Here is a 21,975-nt window from a genome sequence, read left to right as displayed (position 1 = left end):
AAGCCTCCCCAGGATGGATGCATGCAGACTGAAAAGCAGGGTATTTCTGACCACTGTAAAAATGGGGTTCTGAATGGCTTCCCAGCAAGCAGCCAGAGCAAAAGCCATCCCGTGTAAGACAGCACAAGGCAGAGATCTGGCACCCACTTACCAGGAATGGGCCAAGCAGGGATGTAATTACTAAAGCACAAGAGAGCCTCCATCAGCCTCCATCAGAAAGGAGCCCTGGGCTTCAGAGGCTTTGGGATCACCCTCCCTGGAGGGAGTCCCCCAAAAGTCAGGCACAATGCAGTGCTGGGAGATGAGCACAGCCAGCCGCTTGGGGTGGGGGAATGGGCCACCCTAGAAGGAGAACTTTAGCACACTTTTATTGATAATGTATTGACAATTTTGTGTAATTAAACACTGTATGTATTTAAATAAACTTCATGTGAACAGTGTTCTCGTTCTCACTGTTATTTCCTCGGATCACATTCAGTTGTCTCGCCAGGCGTGAGCACACCTCTCACTGGAGGAGAAACTGCCTCAGAGTGCGGTGTTCTGCTCAGTCTTGGCTTCATTCCCATCCCTGAGGGCACTTTTAAAAATGGGAGTAACAAAGTGAGACAAGTCTTGATTGCATTGCGAGCTCCTCGCTGCCTCTTCCCTCCCAGATTCATCACATTCCCTTCCTAATTTATCACTGTTTCTTACCCTGCTGTGGCTATTGGCACCCTACAGCAAGGTCCCCAAACTCTCTGTTTCAGAAATGGTCATTCCAGGACATCAGCACTTGATTGTTTCACATCCCAGTCAGTGTTTACCTGCTCTCTACTTATCCATAAATTTTCTGGACTGTTTGTGATGAGCATGTAACACAGAAACCAAAATGAATTCATTGCCTTTGAAAAATGTGTATACAAACACGTACACACCTATACTATGAGATGTTGGGGTCCTTTTTAATGATATTGGCTCACATAGTGGGAGATATTGTTATATTTTAAAGCTATAGGCAAACAGTCTGTGATTTGTTCCACACTTGAAGGAAAAAAGAAAACAAACAAACAAACAAACAAACAAAAAACACAACCACCACCACAAGAGGAGACAGTGCTAGATGTGGTTAAAATTGTGCAGACTGTGGTGAAAGAGAAGACGGAGGAGCAGGCTAATGGTGATGGAGGGAGATCATGAGCTCAGTAACACCTGATTTCTCCCTTGCTTTCCAGCAAGACAGCTCTGCTCACCCTGTCCAATCTGAAGGTTTAAAGCAAGGGAGGTTCATTGGCAACACTCTATACTGCTGCTGCCACAGAATTCCCCTCATTTATGTCATAACAAGGAGTTAAGGGCCAAGAAGCACAAGACAAGCTGTAAGAGGAAATGCTCTTCCTTTTTTTTTTTTTTTAACACTGATTTCACCCATGGTTAATCCAGGATGGACACTAAGGTTATGAGCAGTCAAACCACCAGCAGTTGAATTACACTCTGTCAACTGCTGGGCACAGTGCATGTGCACTGAACTCCTACACATAGGGGCTCCTGTGCATGCAAGAGAGAAAACAGAGGAGAAAGCATCTGTAAAAATAAATAAATAAATAAATAGAATTTATCTGTGTTTTGTTACTAAACTAAAATTAGAAGACTGGATTTTTTTCCCTTCCTTTTCAGAAAAAAAAAAAAAAAAAAAAAGTACTTTTTTCACTACAAGCAACTGATGGTTGCTGCTACAAAGAGTATTCAGAAGTGAGATGTCTGGTGTCCATGAAAGTAGAAAAAAAAAACAGTGGTGTGATTTGTTCTGTGTAGAGAAAAGCAGTTGATTTCAGATGGGGTTATGAGTGATCATACTGGTAAACCTGGACAGATTTTGCCTAAATATGCACATTTTCAATTTGGCTTGCTGACAAATAGTCTGGCATAACCACATTACTATCCAAGCTATGGTACTATTTATGGTTTTTAAGTCACAAAACTTCTGGCATTCATGTGAACCTTCCAAAACCTCTAATTTTCCTATGGGCTAATCCTCAATCTAGTAAAGTTTGTGCCTAGCCTAAATTATTCATGTAGGCTTTTTTAATAACTAGCAGAAAGAAACAAGAGGCTGCAGAGTGACTCCTCCTAAACTGATCATGTTCAGCTTTCCAGAAGTATTTGTAAATACTGATTAATTTATTAGTGGAGTTGCTCTGGTGACACCAAATTTTTCAGATCTGTGAGACAAACATTAACAGGCCTGCAGACAAATTGCACAATTTGCTGTAGCAAACACACGCACAAAATAAATAAATAAATAAATAAATAAATAAATAGATAGATAGATAGATAGATAGATAAATAGATAGATAGATAAATTGGAGGCCAATCTGCTACTGTAAATGCCAAACACACTGGTCACATAACTTACAACCTCATTTATTTACACTGTTCATGTTCTTTTCCTGGCTCTGAGTCTCCTCAAAGCCTCCTTCACCTCCTGGTTCCTCAGGCTGTAGATCAGGGGGTTCAGCATGGGGGTCACCACGGTGTAGAGCACTGCAACCCACTTGTCTTCTTCTCTCGACTTGAGCGAACTTGGCTTTAAATAAACAAAGAGGCCATTCCCGTAGAAAATGCTGATGGTGGTGAGGTGGGAGGCGCAGGTGGAGAAAGCTTTGCACTTGCCCTCAGCTGAGCGGATGCTCAGGATGGTGGAGACGATGGCAATGTAGGAGACCAGCACAATGAGGCTGCTGGAGACGCCGAATAAAAATGTCGGAACTGTCATGATAAGAGAAGTGAGAGTACTGTCGGATGAGGAGAGAGAGGCCAGCAGAGAGAGGTCACAGAAGAACAGGTTGACCACGACGGAGCCACAGAAGGACAGGTTAAGCATGCCGATGGTCTGCCCCATGCCATTCAGCAGCCCAGCCAGGTAGGAGCCACCCACCAGCTGGACACAGAGCCTCGGGGACATAAGGACCGAATAGTGCAGCGGATGACTAACAGCCATGTAGCGGTCATAGGCCATCGTGGCCAGCAGGAAGCACTCGGTGACCAGGAAGACGCCAAACACAAAAACCTGGGTGACACATCCCACGTAGGAGAGGGGCTTCTGCCTGACCAAGTCAGACAACAGCTTGGGGGTGACAACTGTGGAGTAGAGGAGGTCTACCAAAGCCAGATTGCCCAGGAAATAATACATGGGGGAGTGGAGCTGAGGGCTGGTCCTGATTAATATGATTATCCCCAGGTTCCCTAGCAAAGTCATGAGATAAACTACCAGAAAGGCCGTGAAAAGGGCGAGCTGGAGCTCTGGATTTCCTGCGAACCCCATTAAGCTGAATTCGACTGTCTGTGTGCAGTTTCTCCCTCGGATTTTCATGAATGAGCACAGCAGAAGACCTTGAATAAGCTTTTGCAAATCGCTTATGGCTGAACTCATGAAACCAATACTGCAGCCCAAAAAGCCAGACCTGGAGGGGCTGTCACTGGTGGCATCCAGGAAATACAGTCATGAAAGACAGCCTGATCCTAAGAGAGAAAATTACAGCTAGGTTCATCAAAAATGACAAAGGAAAAATAAATAATGGATAAATAAAATCATCACTGCACATGCAAAATCACATATATCAAAAAAACATATGTGGTCCATCCCTTAAAGTCCCTCACAGAGGGATCCTGACTTTCCCTCCATTAATAATCTTTAAAAAGAAAAAATATCTAAAAACACCCCACCCTAGGTCATCCTCAGTTTGGAATTTACCTCTATGAATTCTTCTCATCCTATATTTATCTGTTAGCAATAGAAGTCCCTGTTAAACCTCATGAAAACAGCAAGCGAGGGCAGCATTGCTTCTTCTACTTAATAGAAGAATACTTAATTCTTACACATCACCAGCCCTGTGAATCGCAGTGTTGTTCAAAATTACACAATTTATCTCTATTCCCACAATGGTCCTTTCTTCCTCCTCCCCCTGTGACTTCTCTGAGACATGCAACTATGAAGCAACTCTGCAAAGGGACTTCTCTAAGAAGCTGCCTTCACCTAATATTGCCTTACGGGATCTGGAGTCATCACTGCTTTGGGACCCAGGGACTTGAGGAGCAGTCCCAGCCCCAGGGAACTCATAATACTTACCTTTGCTCTAAGTTGCAATATTAAAAAACATTTCTGTGCTAAGGCAAAATGAAGTTGGCTCGGTTTTCCTCTAGCTCTGAGAGAAAAGGGTTGGTCTCCAGGTTCCAGCTCTCCAGGAGCTGTCCACTTCTTTTTATCCAAAGGAGAATAAATATGTGTCTCTGTTTCTGTGCCTTTGCTTACCCACCAACTTTAGTAAGGACCTCCAGAATGGGGTTCATTGCACCCCATTTCAGCTTCAGCACAGGTTGAAACCCAAAGCTCAGTGCCTGCTGTTACCTCTCCCGTGAGCCTTGCAGTGAACATGGCTCTGGCCAACGCAAGCAGCAGGGCTGATGCCTCCCTCAGCTGATGAACGCTGGTGTCTGACCTGGACCCCACCAATGTACTTGACCAAATCTCCCTCAGCCACAAAGGGTGCTGACATACAGAGTCATGGAATCATGGAACAGCTTGGGTTGGAAGGGACCTTAAAGCTCATCTGGTTCCAACCCCCCTGCCACAGGCGGGGATGCCACCCCCCAGACCAGGTTGCTCCAAGCCCCATTCAGCCTGGCCTGAACTTCTAAAATTCAAGGCCCTGACTTTGCTCTTTGCCAGGCTCATGTTCCTCAATGTCATTAACTCCTCAAGCACACGGTTGCTGCAGCCCAGGCTGCCTCTGCTCTCAGCCTCCTCACTGGATTCACCCGCGCTGGTGAGCACCAGGCCCCGTGACACATCTCCTCTGGCTGGTTGGTGACACGGTGCTGTTTGATGCTAAGAGCCACGTCCTTTCCATTTGAGATTATTCCTAGCTCTAATCACCAAGTAAAAAAGGGGACGTGGATCCTACACCTGAGATAGCAGCATTTGCTCGGGTTTATGTTTAAATCAGATTTAACCTGAACTAAGGTAGCTACATCTAAAATAGAGAGCTCCAGCGGATCTCTAAGATCCAGCAACTGCTTTCTGCAGGGGACAATTTCAGAGGCAAGACCCCAAAGACACAATAACCAGGGTTAAACCACTGTTTGTTGCCTTACTTCTGCCTCCTTAAGTAAAACAAACTTCAGCTGGAAGCTCATTTGCATCTGAAGTAGGAGGGGCGTTTGAGACAGCACAGAGACAAAGCTACAACAGTTTTTGAGGACGTATCCTGCCCAGTCGAGAGGAGAGGCTGCCAAAGCAACTGGCAGCCCAACAGAGCAGATGCAGGTGCCAGCCCCATCTTTGCTCGCTGCTTGTTTGCTCTCCGCTCATAAGGATTAGGAAGCTCTTTCTGGTTTCCCCAAGGACAGCAGGCAGGGCTTGCAGGATGGGCAGGAAAATGGTGTCATTTGGCTCTGTGAGACAGGGCTCGGTCAGGAAGCCACAAAGAGCCAAGCAGACGTGCTGGAGCCGCAGACTTGTATTTTAGCACACCTAAAGTTCTTGTTTGCATTTAAATTCAGAGTAGGGTGGAGGTGAGACTGGCTGGACACAAAGCCTGGGGGGCATGTTCATTAAATATTGTATTTCCTGCACTGCCAAATAACAGCCGCTGGTCACAGCAGCAAGACGAGGCATGCTGGGGCCATAAACAAAACATAAAAGTAGTGTGGGGGCTTCTACAAAAAAAGAAATCCTTCGCCTAGGTTAAACAGCACCGGGAGGATGGCAGTGGTGGAGCAGCAGGAGCACGGGGGATCAGCAGGGACTGTGCACCAAGAACTTCACTTTGCCTTGATACCACCAACAAGTGCCCCACGGGCTTGTCGTTAGGGCTGAGGAAGGAGCTCAGGCTGAGAATTTCTAGGGTGAATTTGCCACACTGGAAACCCCAGTGAGGTCCCCCCCTTGGCAGGGCAGCTGCAGCGCTGATAAGGCAGGAGAGTGGGAGGGCAAACCCTGGGAGAGAGACACCGAGAGTATGTTTGCTCCACAGTGATGGGAAAGACAACGATGGGCTGGATTAAAGAGTAACCAGGAGTTATCAAGATTCTCGGGAAACAAAGGAGGACTCAGACCCGCTGCCTCACATGTCCCTGAACGCATAGGTCAGGGCTACCCGTGTGTCAACAGATCAGCAGGTTACCGCCATCCGGATTTGATTTAATCCAGATAAGCAGCCTCTGCCCTGCCACACCGCCAACCCAAATTACAATTGCAAATTACTGCATGGCCCTAGGGTATCGCCAGAGCTCCAGTTTGTCACCACAGTCCTTACCGATGGTACGGTACGGTATGGCTGAGGTGAAACCCCAACTGGAACATTTGGTGTTTTTTTTTTTCATGGCAGCACCTGCTTGTGCATCATCTGCAGGAAAGCAACAGGAGAGGCTTCAGGACAGGCATCGGCACTGGCTCAGGCTAGCATGGGTGCAAAACTTTGGGTGGTTTGGGGCCTGAAGGAGAAGAGCACCATGGCTCTCATGAGCTATTGTGGGCAGTGTACCGTGGGGACCATGCCTTGTCTCCCTGTCCGCGTGAAGACCAAAGATAAAGGAGTGGAGCAGTGGAGCAGTGGGCAGAGGCTGTTTTGTAGAACCCTCAGGGGGAGCCCTTGCTGCAGTACACAAATGCTTTGCATGTGTGCCTTCATTCACAGCTGAGGTCACCTGACCGCCATACTTCATTTATTATCCGTTAATCATTGAAGGAGATTTGAGTATAAACAAGGAAAAACATTTCCCACGTAGCATACCAGCTAGCTGCTGTCATCTTTCTTTTTCTTGATAAAGGTGTTTCCGTCCTGAGGCCAGCTCTGCTGGCCCTTAACGACTTTACAACACTTCCTTGAAAGAGAGCTAGATTTCCTGGAACAGGATTCACCTCGTTTGCCCTCGTCTGCTGAGCAGAAGGGACAGCCTATGCTGCCCATTGCGAGAAAAGCACCTTATTTAACCAAAAAACTGAGCACATCACTCACATCTTTATTCAACTTAGCCGTACATGTACAACATACAAGATCTTTTCATTTTTGTGAGTCTCCTCAAGGCCTCCTTCACCTCCTGGTTCCTCAGGCTGTAGATCAGGGGGTTCAGCATGGGGGTCACCACGGTGTAGAGCACTGCTGCCCGCTTATCGTCCCTGGAGCTGGCCTTTAGGTACATAAAGATTGATGTCCCGTAGAAGATGCTCAGAACAGCCAGGTGGGAGGTGCAGGTGGAGAAGGCTTTGCACTTTCCCTCAGCTGAGCGGATGCTCAGGATGGTGGAGATGATGGCGATGTAGGAGAGCAGCACAACGACGCCACTGGAGACGCCAAACAGAGATGCTAAAGTCCTTAGCATAATTTGGTTGAGGGTGGTGTCAGAGGTTGAGAGTGATATCAGAGGGGAAATGTCACAGAAGAAGTGGTCGATGACGCTGGAGCTGCAGAAGGATAAACGCAACATGCCAATGGTCTGCCCCACGCCGTTTGTCAGCCCTAGGAGGTACGAGCAGGTCACCAGCTGGAAACAGCATTTCGAGGACATCGTGACCGAATACAGCAGGGGATGGCAAATGGCCATGTAGCGGTCATACGCCATCATGGCCAGCAGGAAGCCTTCAGTCACCCCCAGAATGTCAAAAATGAAGACCTGAGCTACACACCCAGCGTAAGTAACGAGCTTCTTCTCAGACAGAAAGTCAGCCAGCAGCTTGGGGGTGATAGCAGTGGAAGAACAGAGGTCTACAAAGGCCAGATTGCCCAGGAAATAATACATGGGGGTGTGGAGCTGTGGGCTGGCCACGATTAATGTGAGCATCCCCAGGTTTGCCAGGATGGTGACAATATAGATGAGCAGAAACAGCAGGAAGAGGGCAGCCTGAGCCCCAGGATCGTCGGTGAGCCCTGTTAGACTGAATGTGGTCACCGGGGTGCAGTTACTTCCTGCCATTAGCTCGACACACACTTTCTGTGTGAAGCACGATCGTGACCTCCTTGCTGGCAGTTTCTTCTGCTACAGGCAGGTATCTCCCAGGCAAAACGCCCTCTCCCCAGTGGGCCCTGTTTGGAGACAAGACCTAAAGGAAGATTTCAGGCACGGATCAATTAGAGACAGCTTGCCGAGAGACATATCACTGTGTGGGTAACACGAACGGGGTGCTGCAAAACCCAAACTCTGCTCAAGCTGCACTCACTCTGAGGCCATCCCACTCGAGCTGAAACAGGGACAAATGCAGAGAAAGGCAGAGAAATGCGGTGCTCTTCCAGCGTGGCACCAATTATTCGCCCTTGCTCTCTTAGGCACATGCCACCCACCTGCTTCTTCCTTCTTTGCTGGGATTTCTTCTTAACTGTGAGCCCTGGAGACACAGAGGTTTCTCTTGGCTTCCTCTTTTAGCTATCTTTTTTTTTTTTTTTTTTTTTTTTTTTTTTTTTTTTCCTGGTTCTCTTGTCTGTTTTTAGAGAAATTGGGATTTTTCCAGAGAAATAGGCAACCCCAAAAGCTGAACAATCTCTCCTTGAAAATAGTTTTTTGGGAAAAAAAAATCACTCTTTGGACCTGCCCCCTGCCTTAGGGAGTGAGCTACCTGAGTGTTCTTTACAGGAGAGCTTCTGGTCCTCATCCAGGAGCCCTTCCTGGCCAGCAGACAGAGGAAGCCTCCCAAGCATGCCCCCCTCTCTCCCATGGAAAGCAAAAGCACAGCTCAAATACGATGCTTTGCCCAGCTGAGCCACGCCAGCAGTGCCCACAACCTCCCTGTCCCACAGCCATGCACGGACGCTCACAGCGCAGGTGCCCGGTGGTTAGGGACACAAAACCCATGCATGTGTCCTTATTGCTTGCCCTCTCTGAGCTCTTTCCTTCTTGCAAGAGAAAACTGGGCCAGATGGGTGCCACGAGGCTCACTCACATTTCGGAGGTGTCTCCTTCTGCTTCCCTGGCGAGGAGCTCAGGGATAGACACAAAGACATGCCTGCCCGAGGCTCTGAAAGGCAGCTGGGTATCTAATCACCATCAGGGAACGCCCCCACCACCACGTCACCTGGGGATTTAGGGGCTGAGAGCCTCCTGGAGGCTCAGGAGAGGGGCGAAGCCCAAAGCGGGTCATTATCCTTTCTCCGCGCACCTTGGCTTGGAGAAGCAGCATACCCAGAGGAGATGACAAGATCAAGGGGGCTTCGGGCTCGTTAGAGCAAACCCCAGACCACCACACGTCCACTGCTTGAACACCCCAAAGGTCACAACAGCCTCACCAGTGCACAGTTCAGTTTGATGTTATCACGACGGGGAGCTGGGCATGGGCAACAAAACACCTCTCCACCTATCTTCAGCTCCTCATATGCGGGCCAATAGCTTGCAAATTTGGCTACGAGGAGGCAGTGGGAGATGGTGGTGACCTTGCTAAAGCCAAAGCAAATATCTCCCACTGCTCCCCTGATTGCCCGCAGGGCCACCACCTCACCATCCAAGCCACCAGCATGGGTTGGGTGTGATTTCCCCTCAGTAAATTCAGGGTGCCTCCTCGCTGCCACCTTCTTGTCCTTCCTCTGCCTGCTGAGGGCTTCCAGGATGGTTCCTTCTGTGGTCCTGCTGAGGCTGTGTGCAGCCTTTCTGTGCTCCATGACGCTTGGGGTGGTGCCTGGCTTCGTGGCAGGGAGAAGCTGTGCCAAGCGGGGTTGGGTTAGCCAAAAACCAGGCCCAGATGTACCCCCTCGAGACCCTCAGGCTGTAGGAAGTCCCCTGCGGGGCACCAGTGGGCAAGCACCAGAGTGCCAGCAAAATTGCTGCATTGATGGCCCCAAAATAGGAGGCTTGCAGCCCTCGGAAGGGAGAAGTGAAACCAAATGATGCTGACGCCCTGAAGCAGCGACTTTCACAAGCCTTGTGGTTTTTTTAAGCCAACCACCCCATTTTCTGGCACCTGGAGGCCTCTCTCCCAAGGAGCAGCTGCTAAAAGCCAGGTTTGCTGCATGGCGTCCAGCCCTCCCCATCCCAAATCCCCCTGCTGATGGTGACTGGAGAGGTTATCTTGGGCAGGCTTTGCTGAAAACCAAAGGAAAGCAGAAAAATCGGCTGGGGGGGGCTGTGACACCAAGGCTCAGCCGTGCCGAGCCCCAACCTCCACTGTCACATCGCCGCTCACACCTCCTCATCTCCCGCTCAATGCTGGCCTGCGGCTGACAGCAGGAGACGGATGGGGCCGAGCCGGCGCCGCAGGGGATGCAGGAGGAGAGGTGATGGATGGGGGGGCTCGGAGAGGTGGTGCCCCCCTCCCTGCTCTGCTCCAGCCCCGCTTCCCAAAACCCGGTGCTGCTGGGGTGCTGACCCCAAAGGTGGTGTCACTGTCACCGCAGCTGTGTTAGTGGCCCCGTGGCATTTGGGGACTCACCCCCCCTTCCTTTGTAGCACCGGTCACATCCCCGCACCTGCTCCTTCCCCAGCTCTGGGTACCCCCAGACCCAGCTGAGGGTCCCAAAGCCACCGCTGGTCCCTCGTCCATCACCACCGCATCAAGGCGCGAAGGCAGCGTGGGAGGGGGGGGCCGTGCTCCCACCGCCCCCGAAGCCCCGCTGCTGCTCCAGCCCCCTCGTCTCCACCCCCGAGCAGGGGGATAAAACCCCCTCGGTGTGCTGGGGGGGGCTGCAGTCCAGAGCTGGTGGAGCCGCGGCCGCATCCTGCCCACCCATGACAGGTAAAACCTACCCATGGCACAGCCGTGCCAGGGTCCCCGTGACGCTCAGCCGAGGGGTGCACGCGGTCTATTCAGGGTGCTGGCTGCCCCACACACTCATGGTCCAAACCCCATAAGTGTGGGGCAGCAGTGGGGTGGGGGATGAAGCCATGCTGTGCCGGGGACCCCCCAGCCCTCCCCGTGAATGAGGCTGGGGGTGCGTGGGGTCATTTCCCGAAGGGGCGGCGCAGGAATCTCAGCGCCCATCGCCCCCCAACCCCGCAGCCTTCCTGGCCATGCCGGGCGAGGGTCCCCCCTCGGGCACCGTCCCCGGGTGGGCGTGCGAGGGGCCGGGGGCCAGCGGCAAGAACCGGCGCGTGTGCCACGCCGCGGCACGGCTGGAGATGGGCAGCCTCTGGGAGGAGTTCAACCGCCTGGGCACCGAGATGATCGTCACCAAGGCGGGCAGGTAGGCGCCGCGGAAGGATGTGGGGGGGTCCCAGGGCAGGGGGCACCCCCACGGCCTCCCCTTCCCCGCAGGAGGATGTTCCCCACCTTCCAGGTGAAGCTGTCGGGGCTGGACCCGTCGGCCGACTACGTGCTGCTGATGGACTTCGTCCCGCTGGATGACAAGAGATACAGGTGGGGATGGGGATGGGGAGGGATGGGGGCGCGGGGGCTGCGTCCTGGTGGTGCTGAGCCCCCCCCCGGCCCCGCAGGTACGCCTTCCACAGCTCCTCCTGGCTGGTGGCCGGCCGTGCCGACCCGGCAGCCCCCGGCCGTGTCCATTTCCACCCCGACTCGCCCGCCAAGGGGGCCCAGTGGATGCGGCAGATCGTCTCCTTCGACAAGCTCAAGCTCACCAACAACCTCCTGGATGACAACGGCCACGTGAGGACGTGCCGGGGGGGCACACGGTGAAGGGGGGGGTGGCGAGGAACGGGGGTGCCCACCGCCCGTCCCCTTTGTCCCCCCCCAGATCATCCTCAACTCCATGCACCGCTACCAGCCCCGCTTCCACGTGGTGCTGGTGGACCCCCGGCGCGACAGCGAGCGCTTCGCCCACGAGAACTTCAAGTCCTTCAGCTTCCCCGAGACCCAATTCATGGCGGTGACGGCTTACCAGAACCACCGGGTGAGCTGGGGGCTGAGGGGGGGAGGAGGAGGACACACGGGGGTGCCCCCCACCCCCTGACCCCCCGATCCCCGCAGATCACCCAGCTGAAGATCGCCAGCAACCCCTTCGCCAAGGGCTTTCGGGACGGGGAGCCCGAGCCATGGTAAGGCCCTGGGTGCTGCCGTGCCGCCGCGGTGATGGGCTCCGCGCCGCCTGCCCTCAGCCCCCCCACACCCCCTCTCTCTTGCAGGTGTGGGGGCACGCTGTCCCCCCCCCGGGCTGCTGCACAGCAGAAAGGTCGTGGGGCTGGGGGCCGCGCTGCCCCCCCGCTGCTCCCCCGCGGCCGTGGGGCGCTGGCAGCTGTGGCCCCCCCTGGCTTCCCCACGCCGCCTTTCCAGCCCCTCGCCTACCCCCCCGGTGTCTACGTGGGGGCCAAGCCCCGTGCCGGCCCCTACCCGCTGCCCCCCCTGCGGCCAGCCAGCTTCAGCAGCGCCGCGACCACCTTCGGCTATGGGCAGCAGTGAGGGGGGGGGACCCCCTGCGCCCCCCCCTTGGACCCTCACCCAAGGAGGGGACGGAGAAGGGGAGCTGGGGGGAGCCAGGGGGGCTTTATTCGCTGCGGAAGCCTCTGGGTTCGGGAAGGAGAGGAGGAGACCCGGGGGGTGCTGCAGCTGGGCCCCCCCCCCAGCCCCACGGCTCTGGGGGGTTCCCGGCGATGCTGCGAGCCCCCCAGGTCCACGCGGCACGGGGCGGCTCGGCTACTCCCAGGAATCAGGCGCGAAGGCGAAGGGGCACAGCTTGTAGCCAGCTCCCACGTAAAACTTGTTCTGGAACTCCACCCTGCCGAGGAAAGAGGGGGCACGGTGAGACCCGGTGGGGCCTGCGGGGGGTCCCGTCCTGCCACCCCCCCCCTTGCCAGGCTCACCAGTGCAGCCGCAGGGCGTGCAGGAAGGCGGAGAGCCCCTCCATCACCAGCAGGATGGCCACGGTCAGCACGGCGAAGACGGCGAAGACGGGCACCAGCACGGCGCCGCCCGCGTAGCTCAGCCGCACGAAGCCCTTGCGCATCACCATGCTCCACAGCACCTCCGAGAGCTCTGGGGGGGGGGCAGCGAGGCTCAGCCTGGCTCCCGGGGGGCAGTTTGTGGGGTGAGGGGGGTCACACTCACGTGCGTGGGCCAGGCTGAGCGCCCAGAGCCGCAGGTAGGAGGCGGTGTTGGAGATGCAGCCCAGGCAGTACTCGATGGTGTGGATGGCTTGGTGCATGAAGACGTCGGAGAAGTCCAAGTGCTGCGGGGACAGAGGTGGGACGTTGTGTGTGTCTGTGTGTTTGGGGGGGGGTCTGGACACAGCCCGACCCCCTCGCTCACTCCCAGCCCTCACCTCGGCGTCAGGGCCGTGCCCCCCGCTCTCCACGTCCTCCTTGGTGGCGTTGACGGAGTTGCCAGCTTCCTGCCCCTCCAGCAGCGGCTCCTGCTCTGCCACTGGCTGCACGGGGACATCGGCCCACTCAGGCCATGCCACCACGCCCCCTGCCCCATCCGAGCCCCCCACCGTGTCCCCAGCCTCACCGGGGGGTGGCTTGTCTTCTGCCTACGCCGCTGGCAGCACAGGTACAGGGGCGTCCCCAGGAGCAGGACGGGCACCGACGCCAGCGCCAGCACCACCAGCACCATCTGCACCGGCACCTGCACGCGGCACGCGGCGTTACGGGGCGCCACCAGCACCCACATCCCACCCAACCCCATCAGCCCCAGCTCGTGATGCCGGGCGGGGGTCCCGGAGGTGCTACCTGCCCCTCGTAGAGCGGGAGGTTGTCGGCGTTGGAGGTGAAGAGGAACATGTCGATGAAGTGGATGAGGATGCTGGGAGCCACCCGGGAGTCGGCGGGGCCGAACTTGATCCACTTGTAGAAGATGAGGAAGACGAGGTAGCCGAAGAGAGCCAGCAGGAAGACCACCTCGGGCAGGAGCTCCAGCACCAGCCGGTGCCGCTGCTTGAAGTGCCTGGGCAGGGGGCACCAGCCGGGCTCACCATGCTCGCACCCAGCTCTGACGTAGCGGGGCAGGACCCCCCTCGCCCACCCCACCCTGCCCCAGGTGAGTCCGGCCCTGGCCCCCCTGGCACGACACGAGGAAGGGGACTCACACGTGGTTGAAGACGCCCAGCAGGACGCCGAAGGCCATGTGCACGATGCCCAGCACCACTGACATCTTCATCTTGAAGGAGTTGAGGAAGTTGAGGTGGTTGGTGGCCAAGCTCCAGATCTGCCGGGGGCAATGTGGGTGAGATGCCGGGCCACCCCACCGAGGGTCCCATCCCGTCCTCGCCCCCAGGGGACACTCACCGGGTCAATACCAAAAGGATAGGGCCCTCGGAAGACGCCGGTGATGTTGGGGTCCAGGGTGAGGGACGGGTGGGTGGCGAGGTAGTCAGAGCTGCGGGCAGAGCCAGGGGGTCAGCACGGGCAGGGACCTGGGGGGCTCACGGGGGCTCACGGGGTCCCACCTCCAGGAGGAGCGGTTGGCCATGGTGGCCACGCTCCAGGCCGAGGGGAAGATGACGGTGGCTTTGCTGAAGCACTCGTTGTAGATGAAGCCGGTGTAGATGGAGAAGGCCCCCATGAGCAGGATGAGGTAGCGCCCCTCGAAGAACATCTGCCAGATCTGCGGGGGACAAAACGTGGCGCCCTGCTACCACCCCTGTCCCACGCTGTGCCCGTCCCACACCACCCTGCCCACACCTCCGACCCTGCAGCCAGGTGGCCCTGTTCCACACCGACCCCATCCCATACCTACAACCCCATCCCATGCCTCCACTCCCATCCTGTGCCCCCACAACCCCATCCCGGCCCCCCAGCCCTGCCCCACGTCCCGCTCACCTCATTGCTGGCCTGCTGCAGGCTGGGTCTGTTCTCGTACAACACCATCCAGAGGGCGAAAAGGAACATGAGCAGCCCGTGCCCCACATCCCCGAACATGATGGCAAAGATGAAGGGGAACGTGATGATGGCGTAGGGCGCTGCGGGAGCAGGGGCACTGCGTCACTCCGGGCTCCCCCCCAGCCCCGAGGTGCCGAGGGGAGGGTCCGGGGGTCCTTACCGGGGTTCACCTCCTGGTAGCTGGCCACCCCGTAGGCATCCACGATGCTCTGGAAGCCGGCGGTGAACTTGTTGGTGCGGATGAGGGTGGGCGGGCTCTCCATGGTGGGGATGCGCTGCACGAAGCACTCCACGCTCGAGCCACTCTTGTACTGCGGGGAGGGCACCCAGGGCCTGACCCCCACGCCGTGATGGAGAGGGGGGCATTGGGTTATGGGGCACAAGCTGGGGGTGGCACGGGGATGCAGGGCACCAGGGGGTGGGGGACAAACCTTGCCCCATTAAATGTCCCAACATGGGGCACGTCATGGGGGTGGCGCTTCTCACCCTAGCACAAAGACAATGTGGAACCCCCGGCATGAGGACATGGGGCCACCAAGCAATTCCTGGCACAAGGACACGGGGCCACCAAGCAAGCCTTGCCATGAGGACACGGGGCCACCACGCAATCCCTGGCAGAAGGACACGGGGCCCCCACGCAGCCCCCGCCGCAGCGGGCACCCACCGAGCCTTGGCGCAGGGCGTCCTGCACCTGGGTGAGGTCCCGCACGGGGCACCAGACCTCGGCGATGAGGCACTTCTCGGTGACGTCCAAGCTGCACTGGTTGAGGACGAGGTAGATGGCCTTCATCTTCTGCACCTGCACCCGCCACGTGGGCAGCGCCTGCACCACCTTGTCCAGCACCTGCGCCAGGTACTGCTCCGACTCCTCCAGCACCTGCGTGTGCCCAGACAGGGGGGTCAGGGATGGGGGGGGTCCCAGTGCGGCCCCCCCCAGATGCCCTCGCGGTGCCCTGCTCACCACGCTGAGGTCCTGGATCTGGCTGAGCAGCCCGTTCAGCGTTTCTGCCCGGCTGGCCTCGCTCTCCGGGTAGGGGTAGACCTGGCAGTGGAAGCTGGGACAGACGGACAGCACCGTGTCGGGGCGGGGGGGAGCAGTGCTAAATAAACCTTTTTGTGGCCGGATGGCGTGAGGCCGCTCACTCACCAGTCCGAGATCTTGCGGATCTTCTGCCCGATCTGCTCGCCCCAGTAGGAGATGAGGAAGATGACCCAGGTGACGCTCTCGCCCTGGGGACAACGTAGGTCATGTCAGCCCCGGCCACCCCGTCCCCCTTTCCTGCCACCCCCCGCAGCACCCCGCTCACCGTGTCCGGGTCCTCCAGGGGCTCAGGCATCTCCACGAAGCTGGCCACCAGGTAGCCACGGCAGGCACGCCACAGCAGCCGCTCGAAGGCACTCACCCGCCACGGGTGGATGACACCGGTCACGAAGCTGTGGGGACGCAGCGTGGGCACTGGGACAGGCACAGCTCTGCCACCACCCCTGCCCTATTTCCAACCCGTACCCTACAGCGTTGTCCCTGCCCCGTAGCCTGTCTCCAACCCTTGTCCTACAGCCTTGTGCAGTGCTCCCTGGCTCCTCTCCAACCCCTGTCCTACGGCTTTTCCAGGTGCCCCATGGCCAAGCCCTACCTTCAGCCCTAATCCTACAGCCTAAGCACTATGGACGTGCCTTTGCCCTTCTCCAACCCTTGTCCTACAGCCTTCCTAAATGCCCCATAGCCACGCCATTGCCCCGTGGTCCACCTCCGACCCTTATTCTCCAGCCATACCACTGCCCCACAGCCCAGCTCCAACCCCATCCTCCAACCACGATGCCCCTGCCCCACGGTTCACCTCCAACCCTTGCCCTGCAGCCGTGCCCCGGCCCCACAGGTGACAGCCTTCCCCCAGGAGACCCCGCAGGCCCCCTTTACTTGATCTTGCGGTCGAGGTGCTGGTGCACAGAGGGGTCGAGCAGAGGATCGTGCTCGGAGAACGCCCGGCTCGACGGCGGCGATCCAGGGGGACCCTGCGGTGCCGGGGAGCAGAGAGAGGAGGCTGGGGGTGGCGGGGCGCGGGGCAGCAACCCTAAAACCGGGTGGGGGGCGAAGGGGGAGTCCCGGCACCCACCGGCAGGCTGGTGAGGCGCTGCCCCTCGCGCAGGACGTGCAGGTACTGGCGCAGGTCCCGCAGGTGCCCGCGCAGGGCGGCGCGGTTGCGGCTGACCTCCCGCAGCTCCCGCGCCAGCTGCTCCGACTGCTCCTGCACCCGCAGCGCCTCGCGGGCCAGCGGCGCCGGGGGGTTTTCGGGGCACGGCCCCAGCTCCCGCCCGGCCCCTCGCAGCTCCTGCTGCAGGAAGGCTGCAAGAAAAGCGGTGGGAGAGGGGCTCGGGGAAGGTGGGACCCCCACCCCGGTGGATGCCCCGCGCCCTCACTCCCCGGCACTCACTGAAGGTTTTCTCCATCTCCTCGCAGCGCCGCACCTCGCCCACGAAGCGCCGCTGGAAAGCGCTCACGTGGGGGTTCAGCTGGGGAGAGAGGGGGCACAGTTATGGGGGGCTGGGGGGCAGCGCCTGGGCCAGCACCGTGCCACCAACCCCGGCACCCCCAGCCCGTGCCAGTCCCCAGCTCCCACAGCACCCCGACCCAACCCTCTGCACCCAGGGCACCCCAAATCCCCCAGCCCTCTGCACCCAGAGCCCCCAAACCACCCGTGCCCAACCCCCTGCACCTCAGGGCACCCAAACCCATCCATCCCAACCCCCCTGCACCCAAAACACCCCAGGGTCCTGCACCCAGAGCACCCTAAACAATCCAAATCCAAACCCTTGCACCCATGGCACCCAAGCCACCCATCCCAATCCCCTGCACCCCAAATGCCCCCAAAACCCTTGCACCCAGACCACCCAACCCCCTGCACCCGTACCCATCCATTCCAATCCCCCTGTACCCAGAGCACCCCAAACAACTCCTGCCCGTTATCCTGCACCCACAGCACCCCAAACCCAATCCCCTGCACCCGAAGCACCCCAAACCAAACAAACCCCAACCTAAGCCTTGCACCCAAGGCACCCCAAACCACCCAAACCCCAACCCTTGCACCCAGAGCACCCCAAACCACCCAAGCCCAAACCCTCGCACCCGGAGCACCCCAAACCCAATCCACTGCACCCGAAGCACCCCAAACCAAACAAACCCCAAACTAAGCCTTGCACCCGAGGCACCCCAAACCCTCCAAACCCCAACCCAACTCTTGCACCCGGAGTACCACAAACCCAATCCCTTGCACCCAAAGCACCCCAGACCACCCAAACACCAACCCTTGCACACGGAGCACCCCAAACCCAATCCCCTGCACCCAGAACACCCCAAACTCTCTTGCACCCAGAGCACCCCAAACCCAATCCCTACACCCAAAGCACCCCAAACCATCCAAACCCAAACCTTGCACCCGGAGCACCCCAAACCACCCAAACCTTGCACCCGAGGCACCCCAAACCACCCAAACTCAAACCCTTGCACCCTGAGCACCCCAAACCCAAACCTTGCACCCAAAGCACCCAAACCAAACAAACCCCAAACCAACCCTTGCACCCAGAGCACCCCAAGCCCAATCCCCAGCACCCGAAGCACCTCAAACCACCCAAACCCCAACCCTTGTACCCAGAGCACCCCAAACCACCCAAACCCAAACCTTGCACCCGGAGCACCACAAAGCACCCAAGCCCAAACCCTCGCACCTGGAGCACCCCAAACCCAATCCCCTGCACCCAAAGCACCCCAAACCAAACAACCCAAACCCTTGCACCCGGAGCACCACGAAACCACCCGGATCACCCCCTACACCCACTCCACCCGAAACCCCCAGCCCGCCCTGCCCACCGCAGCCCACCCCGCCACCCCAAGGGCCATCCGGGCGGGGGTCCCCGCGTCCCTCTACGTACATCCCTGAACTCCAGCAGCCCCCTCTCGCCCAGCTCGCTGACGCAGCTGTACGCCGAGGCCGAGTGCAGGAAGAGCTGGGCCAGGCAGACCTCCTCGCTGCGGAACAGGGACCCCATGGTGGCCCCCGGGGGGGCACCCCGCTGGTCCCGGGGCACCCGGCTGGGGACGGAGGCGAGCGCTCAGAGGCTGGGGACGGTCCCGGGGGGTGCCGCTGCCGGTGCCGGGGGGGTGCCGGTGCCGCTCGGTGTCCCCGGAGCTGGGGGTGCCGGGGCTGTGCCACGGCCCCGCGTTGCGCCCCTCTTGCACAACGCCCGCCCCCCCCCGCCCCGCTCAGCTGCCTCTGAGTCAGGGCCAGCGCATCCCGGGGGGGGCACCGGGACCGGGACAGACCCCCCTCAACCCCTCCCTCCCTCCCAGCCCCGCCCCCCCGCTATAGGGTCCCCCCTATCCACCCACCCACCCGCTACCGGGGCAGCCCCGGGACGGCGCCGCCCGCTCGGAGCCGGGTGCGCGGCGGCGGGGCCGGGGCAGGGCGCGGGGCCGGCCGGGCTCTGCACTTCCTCTTCCCCCAGGAAGGGCCCGGCCCCGGGGAGGAGGCACCGGCACCGGGAGCCTGCCCCGGACCTCGTGGGGGACCGCGCGGAGCCGGGACGCGGCGGCGGGGGCGCTCCCGGGGCGCGCCCCCAAAAGGCGCCCCACTGATGCGCGCACCCCGAAGCCCCCTCCCGGCCCCCGCTCTCCCCCTGCACCTCTCAGCTTAACCCCACAGCACCCACATCCCCTGCTGATGGGGCTCCCCGTGCCACCCCAAAACGGGGCACGGACACTCGAGGCTGTCCCCAGCACCGTTGTCCCCCTCCCCGTGGCACAACCGTGCCGCCCCCTCCCCTGCTGCCCCCGCGCAGGGTTGGCAAAGAAGAGACCAAGGCACAAGCTCGGGGTTAGGAAGGGGCTGGTGCCCACCCTCCCCCAGCATGGGCGGGTTGCGGAGGCACCTGAAGGCCCTTTATTATGGGATTTGAGGGGTGGGGGACACGGCACGGCCCCCGGCCGTCACCGGTACAGGTAATCGGCCTGGATGTTGGCTGCAATTTCGGCCTCCCACTTGTCGCCGTTGTTGAGCAGCTTCTCCTTGTTGTACAGCAGCTCCTCGTGCGTCTCCGTCGAGAACTCGAAGTTGGGGCCCTGCCGGGATGGGAGACGCTCACCGTGAGACCCCCGCGCCCCCAAGGAGCTCGGTGGCCCCCCCGTTCCCCGAGACGGGAGCCCTCCCCATCGTGGGCTCACCTCCACGATGGCATCCACGGGGCAGGCCTCCTGGCAGAAGCCGCAGTAGATGCACTTGGTCATGTCGATGTCGTAGCGGGTGGTGCGGCGGCTGCCGTCAGCCCTGGGCTCGGCCTCGATGGTGATAGCCTGCCACCGAGGGAGGGGGGTGAAAAACGGCATCAGGGGCTCCCGGGAGCCCCCAGGGATGGATGAGGGGGGCGCGGGGGGCTCACCTGTGCCGGGCAGACGGCCTCGCAGAGCTTGCAGGCGATGCACCTCTCCTCCCCGGAGGGGTAGCGGCGCAGGGCGTGCTCCCCGCGGAAGCGTGGGCTGAGCGGGCCCTTCTCGAAGGGGTAATTGATGGTGGCCGGCTCACGGAAGAGGTAGCTCAGCGTCATGGCCAGGCCTGGGGGGTGCCAGCGTGAGCAGGACGTCACCCCGGGGGACAGCAGGGGGATGGAGGGAGGCGGGGGGGACACGCGGGGCCGTGCCGCGGGGCTCACCTCGGAAGAGCTCCGTCCACAGCAGGGTCTGGGCGGCGCGGTCGGTGATGGATTTCATGTCCATGGCCGGCTCCTGGATGTTGACGTATTCTGCGGGGAGCAGGACGCCGTCCCCACCCTGCACGGCGCGGGGGGGTGGCAGCAGCCCCCCGTCGGGATGGGGGCAGGCGGGGGGTACTCACTGTAGCAGTCCCTGGGGGCGGTGGTGCTGAGCGGGCGCAGGTAGCACGGGGCGGGCAGCGGGCCTGGGAGGGGGCAGAGAAAGGGGAAAATGGGTGAGGGGGGGGGATAACAGGGCTGGTTTTGGGGTGGGGGGAGCGGGGTGGATGCTCACCTGCACGGGCAGCCCGGTGCAGCAGGCGCAGCGCTGCCATGACCGCTCCTGCCTGGGGGGGGGGCGCAGGCTCCGAGTGCTGGGGGTCGTGGGGGGGGCACACAGGGGCTGGGCTGGCTGCTGGGGGCAGCCCCCCCTCGCCCCCATGAAGGACGGGGGTGTCCTGGGCACCCCCAACACCCCCAAAATCCCCAGCACCACACGGGACACGGCCCTTCTGCCCCCCCTGGTTAATTGACACATGCACCCCCTCCCCAAAACCCACCCAAGGGGCCGAGATTTCACCCCTCCCCCAAAAAAAAACACCCAAGGGGCCCAGATTTCACCCCCCCACCCCCAAAATCCCCAAAACCCACACAAGGTGCCCAGATTTCATCCCCCCCACCCCAAAACCCACCCAAGGGGCCCAGATTTCTCCTCCCCCCAAAAAAAATAACAACCAAGGGGCCCAAATTTCGCCCCCTCACCCCAAAAACCCACCCAAGGGGCACGGATTTCGCCCCCCCCACTCCCAAAATCCCCAAAACCCACCCAAGGGGGCCAAATTTCACCCCCCCCTCCAAAACCCACCCAAGGGGCCCAGATTTCGCCTCCCCCAAAACGCCCAAAGCCCCCCGGCTCCTCCCGCCCCCCCCAAAGGCCCCCGGCCCCTCTCGGCCCCCCCCCGGGACCCCCTGGCCCCCCCGTCCCGGCCTCACCTCCCCCAAGGACCCGGCCGTCCTGACCCCTGGCCCAGCCCCCAAGTCCCGGCGCGCCGGCGCGAAAGGATGCGGCGCATGCGCAGGGCGCCGCCGGCTTCACGGGGACTGGGCGCCGCGCTGAGGGCGGGGCCTCGTGGGAGGTGGGCGGGCCGCGCTGCGCGAGCTCGCTTTCTATTGGTTAGCTCTGGATGATTGGCGGCGCGGGGAGAGCACGCGCGGGGAGAGCGAGAGGGGCTGCAGCGAGGTGGCCGCGGATTGGCCGTGCGGCGGCGGGGCGGCGCGGCGATTGGGCAGGGGGAAGTGAGGGCGGAAGCGCTGCGCTGCGGAGGCACGGTCCCTCCCCTGCCCGTCCCTCCCCTCTGCCAGCAGTTGCACCCCGATGGGCAGGGGGCTGAGGGGGCACCGCGATGGCGGCGGGCGCAGGGAGGCGATCGGACGCTTCAGCAGTTGAAAGCATTCATTGAGCTGCCCTGGACGGCCGCCATGGCCGCGGTGGGGCTGTGGTGGCCC

The 21,975-nt window shown here is 59.5% G+C and overlaps 4 protein-coding genes across 5 annotated transcripts; 1 reads left to right on the top strand and 3 right to left on the bottom strand.

The window, feature by feature from the left end:
- Nucleotides 1-2,413: 2,413 nt before the first annotated feature.
- LOC309879266 (olfactory receptor-like protein COR1) lies at nt 2,414-8,312 on the bottom strand (the record flags this gene model as incomplete). Its single annotated transcript, XM_082762803.1, has 3 exons — nt 7,032-8,312; nt 6,369-6,383; nt 2,414-3,288 (listed from the first exon to the last, which is right to left on the bottom strand). The coding sequence occupies exons 1-3, from the start codon at nt 7,948-7,950 to the stop codon at nt 2,414-2,416; spliced, it is 1,809 nt and encodes a 602-aa protein (XP_082618929.1). The 5' UTR covers nt 7,951-8,312.
- A 2,656-nt stretch (nt 8,313-10,968) lies between these two features.
- TBX10 (T-box transcription factor 10) lies at nt 10,969-12,313 on the top strand (the record flags this gene model as incomplete). Its single annotated transcript, XM_082762802.1, has 7 exons — nt 10,969-11,141; nt 11,213-11,314; nt 11,392-11,563; nt 11,652-11,807; nt 11,885-11,952; nt 12,040-12,047; nt 12,150-12,313. 7 exons carry the CDS (start codon nt 10,969-10,971, stop codon nt 12,311-12,313), a joined length of 843 nt encoding a protein of 280 aa, XP_082618928.1.
- Nucleotides 12,314-12,385: 72 nt separating this feature from the next.
- TCIRG1 (T cell immune regulator 1, ATPase H+ transporting V0 subunit a3) lies at nt 12,386-19,197 on the bottom strand. The gene is made up of 20 exons (XM_082762257.1): nt 19,119-19,197; nt 18,658-18,817; nt 17,163-17,241; nt 16,845-17,074; nt 16,649-16,743; nt 16,038-16,164; nt 15,878-15,960; nt 15,692-15,785; nt 15,395-15,607; nt 14,891-15,041; nt 14,671-14,810; nt 14,298-14,455; nt 14,137-14,227; nt 13,938-14,056; nt 13,582-13,795; nt 13,361-13,477; nt 13,173-13,277; nt 12,959-13,079; nt 12,715-12,886; nt 12,386-12,629 (listed from the first exon to the last, which is right to left on the bottom strand). The coding sequence occupies exons 2-20, from the start codon at nt 18,772-18,774 to the stop codon at nt 12,548-12,550; spliced, it is 2,508 nt and encodes an 835-aa protein (XP_082618383.1). The 5' UTR covers nt 18,775-18,817; nt 19,119-19,197; the 3' UTR covers nt 12,386-12,547.
- Nucleotides 19,198-19,593: 396 nt separating this feature from the next.
- On the bottom strand, nt 19,594-21,535 carry NDUFS8 (NADH:ubiquinone oxidoreductase core subunit S8). 2 transcript variants are annotated; one of them, XM_082762210.1, is made up of 7 exons: nt 21,463-21,535; nt 20,765-20,843; nt 20,613-20,675; nt 20,431-20,520; nt 20,161-20,333; nt 19,946-20,074; nt 19,594-19,843 (listed from the first exon to the last, which is right to left on the bottom strand). In XM_082762210.1, exons 2-7 carry the CDS (start codon nt 20,802-20,804, stop codon nt 19,712-19,714), a joined length of 627 nt encoding a protein of 208 aa, XP_082618336.1. In that variant the 5' UTR covers nt 20,805-20,843; nt 21,463-21,535; the 3' UTR covers nt 19,594-19,711. The 2 variants fall into 2 exon arrangements, with proteins under 2 accessions (XP_082618336.1, XP_082618337.1); XM_082762211.1 differs by having other exon boundaries at nt 20,765-20,816; nt 21,463-21,515.
- Between the last annotated feature and the right edge of the window lie 440 nt (nt 21,536-21,975).

The sequence above is a fragment of the Aythya marila genome, assembly GCF_965140915.1.
Source record: "Aythya marila genome assembly, chromosome: 5".
Lineage (NCBI taxonomy): Eukaryota > Metazoa > Chordata > Aves > Anseriformes > Anatidae > Aythya > Aythya marila.
The sequence above is the reverse complement of the archived record's forward strand: the minus strand, read 5'-3'. Positions and strand labels throughout refer to the sequence as shown.